We start from the raw sequence: 9,264 nt of genomic DNA, 5'->3' as shown, positions 1-9,264 counted from the left end.
AATTTACTTATAATAAACAACTTATTTAAATTTGTATGGTTGGTTTTTACTCCACCTACTAATTTTAAGTGCTTGCTATTGGCTCACAAACCAGTGACGAATGTATTCTTATGCATCTTAAAGAATACTGCATCACTTGTTATTTTTTTATCATTGAGATGGCACGAGTACCAAAATGCCATTAACTGCTGCAGAGAACTGATGCTTTGTGAGGTTTTTTTATGCTTCCATGTAATAGTAATAATAATAATTTGTAAAGCGCAAAATACATAGGTCTCTATGCGGTAGAAATTTGCAAATTAAAATAAACTAAAGAGATGAGTCTTGACGATTTTTAAATATCTCAACAGAAGGAGACTCACGAACAAAGATAGGCAAGCTATTCCACACCTTGGGAGCAGCAACGGAAAATGCTCTACCTACAAACGAACAGATTGACCATCAACATCTGTTATTTTGTGAAAATTCACATGCTGCTTTTGTGTGTTGTTAATATACTTAAGAATCACTAGTAAATTATAGCAATATTCCAATGTCATTCCGCTACCGTCATTCCGCCACTATAATTATATTCATAAATGATATTATATATTTGATTAAGTTAAATAATTAAACAACTAAATTACTCAGAATGTTTTTAAGTATAGATAGGCAAACTCTAGACTAAAAATATAATGTTATTGTGTTTTGGTAATTACAGTATGAACAATCCAATATTTTGATTAATTTTCATAATTTTTATAATTGTGTTTGAGACTTGATAAAGTAAAATAAATTTTGTTTCAAATACCAAGTGAATTGCTTCAGCAGTGTTTTCATAAAAAGTGAAATATTTTACATTTAGTCAAGAAGGTTTTTCATAAATATTAATTTCAAATGCACTTTTATCAATGGTCATTCCGCTACTGTGATTCTGCTACCAGACATGGTCTTATATTTTTATAAATATCTCCAAAACTATAAACATTTTTAAAAATCAATGTTTTGCATTCAATACTACACTAAATTATGATTCACTGAGATGTATTCAATTTTTAAATCACTTTCATAAATCAGAGGGTTTTAGTAAAATGTGAAGTGGTAAAAATAGAGGGTATTTTTTTTGTCTTTCCACTACCATACATATTTTTTGATATTATATCAAAATTGTGATAGGTTTTTAAAAAAAAACTAGGGTGGAAATTATACACTGTAGATGGATTCCATAGTTATGTAAATATGATAATTATTCCAAGAATTAGAATGGAGTGTAAATATGACATTAGATTAAAGTTAAAAAGTTCAGCAAAATAGTGATTCCGCTACCATGAAATTGCCCTCAACTATTACTGCCCCACACTTCCAGTATTGTAATGTTGTCTGGAGAAGGTGTAATAGTACTTTAAGTAAAAAGCTACAGGTTCTACAAAATAGAGCTGCCAAAATTATTATAAAGATGTCCAGTTATGATTCAAGCTCTGCAGCTCTCAAAAAATTAAACTGGAACAGGCTTGATACAAACCAGTTTCACAATGAAGCTATTACAATATACAAGATTATGAATAATTTTTACAGTTGGTAGGTTTTTACTTTCCCATGTTTGTTTTCCCTTTCTTTTATCATATCAGTAGTTTAAGAACACGGCCTCTTGGAAGACCAACCTTTTTAAAAATATTGAAATGAGTATCCGTGGATAAATAAAGTTATTATTATTATTATTATTATAGTATACTAGTTTCTTTGTAGCATGTGGTTTAGTTTATGGACTTCTAATCACAAAAAAGAGGGTTCAATGCTAGTCCTATGTACTTGAATAAATATTGTATTGAGGTTGTAATGTTGCAGAGTTGATCTTACTTTAATAGTTTTTTTTCAATTCAATTAAAAAAAAATACATTTATATAGTTTTATATTTCAAAATCAATTAATATATTACTTCAAAACGACGCTTGGATTATTATTCATCCGATTTCTTTCACGGACTAACTCTCTCTGGCACGCAATATGTGTTTCTTATCATGTACTTGACGTATAGGAACCAACAACCACTATTGCCTTGTAATGTACATATATTGAAAATAGGGTCAAGTCAATGTCGTTTCCCAATTATGTGGAATGACCACTGGCATTACTACTTTATATTTAGAGAACTGCCGTACCTGCTGAAAAAACCTTTTGGTTAATTAAAATTAAGGTTGGTTCTCACTAGGATGCAGATAGATCAAAATTTATTTAATATTTATTTATTCATTTATTTATTCACAATCTTTAGCCAGGGTGGCTCAATCAGTCAAGTAAACTAGTCTCCCTTGGGGCCCTGGATACAAAAGGTTTCAGAATATTAAGTAAAATATCATTAACTAAAGTACATCAATTAACATATTATAAAAATATAATAGTAAGACCGCAAGGAACCATAGCAACATATATTCGCCTTATCTCTACATGTAATTCTTTGTACCTGATGAATGTGGGCAGCTTCTGACAGCTGTCTATATGAAAATAAAATTACTGTATCTTTATAGTTTGATAAATTCCAGTTTGCAGAATGCCATATTGCCGACCAACTTGCTAAAACACAGTTTGCTGAATATCAGATACCCATCAATCAATCGTTAATTGATGAATGCAGGATTGCCGACACCACTAAGCTGAAACCAAGTTTCCCGATTCAAACTGTATCGTCGGTTAGGGTTAGGTTAGGGGGCCCCAAGTTTCCTGACAGGATCAAGTCCTCTCCCCCCTCCCCCACCAGATCCTTCGCTTACAAGATACTGATTATGCTGGATATCATGATTCATGGGCAAACAGTCCACTTTTGCCAGCCTACCTGAAAGTATAGTAGTATACAATTAGATACTGTATGTAGTATATTCCTGTCACCAAGTATTTGATAGCTATCCTTCCCTCTCTTGGCAGGGGTCAACAATATTGGGGAGTCAACAGGTTTAAGGTTATAAGAATCAACAAGTGTATTTTCTTGTCAATGATCACCAGATGTTCTGAACATGGAACGATTATTCAAATAATGAAAATTTTGCATTTGGGAAACTGTGGTGAATTGGATTGTTTAGAAATTCATTTATAAAAATTATTTTGACAGATCTCATATAAATGTGAAAGCTATGAATATTTAATTTCTATATAACAAATCAAGTCAAAATACTGTGTAGCAGCATTGCCATATATGGGGAGTGGCAAACGGTGCTTATTCCCACCTCCTCAATTCACCTAACCAGCGGCGTAACACTCATGCACTCTCAAGCGACGGTCCGCAGGATCCCTAATCCCTAAAGGCGTCTTAACACATGGTCCTCGATTCAGCACCCTTACCCAAAAGGACTTTGTTGATACAACAACATAATGTGTCTCTGACATGGACTGTATATAATATTATATCCAGTGGTAAATTAAAGGGGCCCCTAAATTTTTAAATTTTAAGTCTGTGAGTGCCATTTCCGGCCATTCAGAGCTATTGTAATCAAAAATTTTCTTACCCTAGCCCTAACCATGGTGGGGCTGCAGTGACCCTTTATCAGTAAAATTTTCCCGGGCCTATATTCAACATTCCTGGACTCACCACTCATATCATATCATTTACTTTTGTTGATGAAAACATTGAGAATGCAATAATTAAAAAAGTAAGCACAGCTAAAATCCCACATTGAAAAGGCCCCTAAACCAACAATATGTTTGGATAACAGCAACCACAGGATATTTTAGATTGTTCATAAATAAATACAAATTTATATATTATTAATGAGCATACAAGTTTATATATTAATAACTTTTTTCTAACTCGGGTATTCTTCCATTGTGGTATTAGACAGCCGAATATGTGAAAGGTTATCGTGTTGAGCTGGGCCTCCATTCTAAGTCCTTATCTGAGAAGACTTGGTTCTACCCATGGGCTAGGAGCGGCTGGAACCAGTGCTGATGTTAAGGCTGTATTTAGCGGCACCCCCGCCTTACCACTCGGCTTGTTATTCATTTAAAAAAAATTATTTTGACAGACCTCATATAAATGTAAATTCTATAAATATTAATTTCTGTGTAAAGCATACTACCAATGCATAGAAGTAACACATCAAGTAAAAATACTGGGTAGCAGCACTGGCATATCTAGGGGACAAAAAGGTGCTTATCCCCCACCTTCACATCACCCAACCAACAATGTCATGTTTACATAAAGCAACCCTCAGGACTGTTTCACATTGTTATTTTAGATTGTCTAGAAATTAATAAACTCATGACGTTTCTTGAAGACAAATGAGCATATAGAAGTTAATATAAATAATGCATTTTAATTTAATCATTTCAGATCAAAATGTATCTTGCAATTGCTATACAACTCAGCATTATCTGCATCATCCAAGCAGCTGCTCAAGGTGATACCCAAGTTTGTGGTGGCTGTTGTACTGCTCCTGCAGGGATTCCAGGAATTCCAGGCAGCCATGGTAATCCTGGTGGTCCTGGTCCAATAGGCATGAAAGGAAATGTTGGGGGAAAAGGAGAGAAGGGAAACCAGGGATCAGATGGAAGAGATGGGCTTCCAGGTAAAATAGGACCAATCGGTTTACCTGGTGCTACTGGTGAGAAAGGGGGAAAAGGAGGGAAAGGTGAACAAGCTACCACAAACAGCCAGCCCAAATCTGCCTTCTCAGTTGGATATAATGTAAGCCCAGGCCGCCATCCAGTTAGTCCTATGAAATACCCGTTAATAATTACCAACTTTGGGAATCACTACAATAAAGAAACAGGCAAGTTTATCTGTCAACATCCAGGCATCTATGTCTTCCAGTTTACATCAGGCTCAAATAGCGCTATTAATAATAACATTGCAACAAGCATCATGAAGAATGGGCAACGCATTCTCTCCTCACTTGAGACTGGTTCAGGCTACAAATCAGGCAGCAACATGGTAGTTCTTGATTTAGTAGCAAATGATGAAGTGTGGACTGAGCCGACCAGTACCAACTCTAACTATTACTACAGTGATGTCAACACCTACTGTTCTTTTTCAGGCTTCCTGCTTTATGCATCTGCATAAGGAAATTTCGAAAAGCTAATAATTACAAATTCCAAATTTGTAACAGAAGTTTTGATTAGAAGAAGTACACAAATATGACAATTTTTAGATTAAATTTTTTTTTCTATCATTATTAAATAATGTAGTATTAGTAAAAAGTAGGATAAGTTTATACCAGCAGCACGGAATATTCAACAAAAGTGTTGAAAGATTTAGCATTAAGAATGTCAACAGCATTACAGTAAGACATATTAACAACAACATGCCTATACTGGCCTGATACTACTGTGATAGAATATGGCAATACGATAGGAGGTAGTGATATCTGTATTAAATAGCCAAAGCCTGGAAAAGATATTTTGTGCCTCCAACCATGAAAATTATCTTCCTCAAATGCCTGCAGCACCAAATCTTTACACTATTATAGTTAGTAGTACCAAAGAGTATAAATAGAACAAGAGCGCAAAGTCCCGTTCGTAAAAACGTCACGCCTGTGTAGGATGCCCACTAACGGTTGTATGTTCTTTCTATTTCCCAGCGCAGCGCTGCGCGCAGCGCGGTAGGAGTACGCCCGCTATAAACTCAGTAAGCAGAAAACAAAATTACAGTATCTTGTGGAGAACAGATAAACAGACAAACCGACCGTGCGCAGTGGAGTACTGGGTAATAAAAAACATAAAAAGCGTTAGTTGGCGTCCTACACTAGCTGCATAGGGCGTATCATTTTTTTAACGCTCTCAATGAGCGTTGTTGGCTCTCTTGTTTTATTTATACTCTTTGGTAGTACATTTAGTGGTTTGGAGCAAGCATAAATATCAAATTTAATTAACAGTATGAATTAAATTGTGATGTGTAACTTAAAAAAAACATTTGTTTTCCTAAAATTTCTCCGGGGTAATGGTCAATGCCAGCACCAGATTAGCCAACTGAGCCATAGTGGGCAAAACCAAATTCGTTGAATATCAACATTAACAATTTACTAATCGTACAATGAACTATAAGAATTGGAAATAATTCAAAGAACGGATCAGTACTTGCTTGAGGCCATACATCAAAACACATAAAACCTAGTTCAATTGTATTCTTTACAATATCAACAAATCATCATACTAATTTAAATAATAATAAATTGCAGTTTATGATTTGCTTCCTTGGCAACTAATCCACTGATGCTCAACCTGTATATCCAATCAATGTAATACCGTCATACACTGTATATTATGCATTCTTACAATGCTGCCATTAAAATGAATGGATTTTTATGTTGCAAGCATAAGAAAACAGGATAACATACTGTATTATAATTTAATTTCTTAATGGTTTACCTTATTATGACATAATTTCTTAATGGTTTACCGTATTATAATTTCATTTCTTAATGGTTTGTTGTATTTTATTTTAGTTTCCTAATGGTAAACAAAATTTGGACATTGTACACAAATAGCTACAATGTTCAAAATGCATTTCAGGAGAGTAGGCTGCCTTAAAAAATGGGTGGGGGATTCTCAGAAACCTAATTTGATATGATGAGTAACCTCTCTCTTTTTGTCTCCGAGCTATATTACCCTCCACCCCACCCCCTCTCAGAAAACTCTAAAAAAAGCAACACTTACTCTAGCACATGAGCTACTAGGCTGATGGGGAGCACAAAGATGGGTGTGGGAAGGGAACAAAATTAAGTGTAGGGAGGTAGCTTGCAACAGTTTTGATGTATAGATATATAAAGTTTAGCGCACTAAAAATAAAATAGATTTCGAAAATATTGACATTTCAACATGTTTTGGCCATAATCTCCAAAACACGATTTGCAAGGACTGACTGGTTGGACTGCCTTCACCATATATTTATTTCAAGGGAGCAATACAAATTTCTTTTTATTGGGAATATGTGCACCTACCATGAGGAGTACAGGCCTTTGATGGCCATCTGGCTGTCGGACCACTTGCTTGGGTTATCATACTTGCAACCTTTACCTCCACAAAACATAGAACACACAATTGAGCTGGGAGTGATCTGGCGTAGTCCATTGGACAGGGCGTTATACTTGGATGTGGGTTTGTGAATGGAGCTTATGTGTTCTCCAGTAGAAGAGGATGTTGTAAGGCTTGAGGAAGACATTCCACTACAGAAAGCCAGCTACATACATATCTATAATTAAGTAAAGTACAGTATGGTAGATATAAATACATACCAGACTGTAGTAAAATAATGCCTGCACAGGGAACATATCCTCTGCACAAAACATCCATGCAATTAAAATACTTTACAACATGGAATACATATTTTTTGGTATATATTGCTCTTATTACCTAAATGCTAAACATTATTTCCCGGTACAATCATACATTTGAAACAGTGAAACAATCATACACAACCATCCCAACGTACAATATCGAAGAAATATTGACTGTGGTCGAGTCAGTGGTGGGAGCTAGTGATTGCAAATTCTAGGCCATTTTTAACAATGAAATCTCTCCCCATGAAACCCACCAGGCACCAGGAATAATATTAATAATTTAATATTCCAGGGACTTTGATCGAGGCTCTGTATGCGAGATCTTGCTTTGTTCAGAACTGTCAAACTTTTGGGGCCCTTTTGAAGGTAAAAACTGGCGCCAACAGACTGCACGCTGTAGGCCCCTAGTAGGCCTAGATAGGCCCTAGCTGGGCTGGCTAGGTCTAGGTAGCCTATCTATGCAGAAGAGGCAGAAAATCTTCTCTACCTAATCTAGGCCTAGCCTCCTAGACCTAGCCTAGGCCCTAGTCCTATCTTGCAAAGAAGCTAGGCCTAGGCTACAAAGTATAAGCCTAACCTAGGCCTACATCATCAGCCGGTCTTGAGTAGGCCTAGTAGTTACTAGTAGTAGTAGGGGCGGCCTAGGGCCTAGGCTATCAGGTGCCAGGTCTACTAGGCCCTAGCCTAGTGAGTAACTACCTAGGCCTAGCCTAGCCACGGACGGGCATAATAGGCCTAGCAGCAAGCCTAGCCTAGGAATGGAGGGTATTTGGAATGGAGGTGGCCAGTCCTCTATCTAGGCTAGGCCTAGACCTAAACATGCTTGTCTTACCTGATTTTCCAAAAAACAAAATAAAATAATTGAACCTGTTTATGTCAGCTACTAACACAATCAGCAGTGAATAATAATACCAGAGTAAAATACACAGTTTCGCAGAGACAGTGAAGAGAGAGTGGAGCAGGAATTTGTATCTTGTTGCTAATTGATGAGTTGAAGGAGCAAGAGAGGGCGCTATAACCGATTACTGTACAGAGAGCCGTAGATAGAGCATAGAGATATAAGATAGAGTTTGGCCAACTTGGCGCATGGGCGCCATGATGTCACCAAACAGCGTGCGCGCGTCACCAAACAGCGTGCGCGCGTATAGCTTTATAACATTTTATAAAACACTGATGCTGCATAAACTTTTTTCATTATTCTGTTCATGAGGACAATTCAATTATGGGATTTTAACATATCATTGTAAATATAATATACTGTATAATCATATTTACCTATCTTTGGAATTAATTAATCAGTGACGTGCTGTATTATTTCGAGAAGATAAAGTGAGGACGATTCTTTATTTTTTTTCGTTACGATTATCTTTTTGTTTTAAAAGTCTATCATCTAGGCCTATCTAGGCCTATACCTAGTTGCTAGCAGCCTACTCTATATAGAATGAGGCTCCTAAGAAGAGTCAACACTGCAGAGGAGAAAAGTTGGTTGTGCAGACAGAGTAGGTTTGTGAATCGTCGGCGATAATATTAATTTCGCCTGTAAATGAATGATAAAAATATTAATAATATGAAAGTTTTCTAATTGTATCTAGGCCTCTAGGCCTATGACTTCGTAAACTTTAATTTATAAAATAAAATATGCTGGTCATCTTCAAACCAACAAATAGCCGAGGCCTATTTGTAAATTGTAATCTAAACAATAAATCAAAGTTGAAGAATTATTGCATTGAATTTGAGAGAAATTTTTGTACAACATATGCCTAATCATTCATATCAAGAAGCTAGGTCTTGTAAGTAAATTAGCAGCATTCTCCACACTTCTGTTTATAATATTAGTGAGTTATAATATTATCATTATTTTATTACAAAGTCAAAGTCAAAGTAAAACAGTATTACTGTATTATTATTATTTATTATTATTATTATTATTTATTTATTATTCATTATTTACTATTCATTGAAATTTTGATTTGTAATTTGTAAAACATTTAAACGTTTTGATTTAAAATATGTATTAAAA

At 35.4% G+C, this 9,264-nt stretch overlaps 1 protein-coding gene across 2 annotated transcripts in view; it reads right to left on the bottom strand.

Moving 5' to 3' along the window:
- The window catches only part of LOC117100263 (protein tyrosine phosphatase domain-containing protein 1-like), a 28,307-nt gene extending 20,066 nt beyond the window's left edge, over positions 1-8,241 (bottom strand). Inside the window, exons 1-2 of one of the 2 annotated variants that reach the window (XM_033239864.1) lie at positions 8,112-8,241; positions 6,906-7,156 (exon numbers count right to left, since the gene is read on the bottom strand). In XM_033239864.1, the coding sequence (XP_033095755.1) occupies positions 6,906-7,126 (221 nt within the window). In that variant the 5' untranslated portion in view covers positions 7,127-7,156; positions 8,112-8,241. Of the gene's footprint in view, positions 1-6,905; positions 7,157-8,076 lie in introns of both variants that reach the window. The other variant, XM_033239863.1, reaches the window with a different exon arrangement.
- Positions 8,242-9,264: the final 1,023 nt, after the last annotated feature.

Source organism: Anneissia japonica, unplaced genomic scaffold, assembly GCF_011630105.1.
Source record: "Anneissia japonica isolate Jap-2015-1 unplaced genomic scaffold, ASM1163010v1 scaffold287986_len575832_cov185, whole genome shotgun sequence".
Classification (NCBI taxonomy): Eukaryota; Metazoa; Echinodermata; class Crinoidea; order Comatulida; family Comatulidae; genus Anneissia; species Anneissia japonica.
Note: the sequence above shows the minus strand (reverse complement) of the source record. Positions and strands in the feature narration are given on the sequence as shown.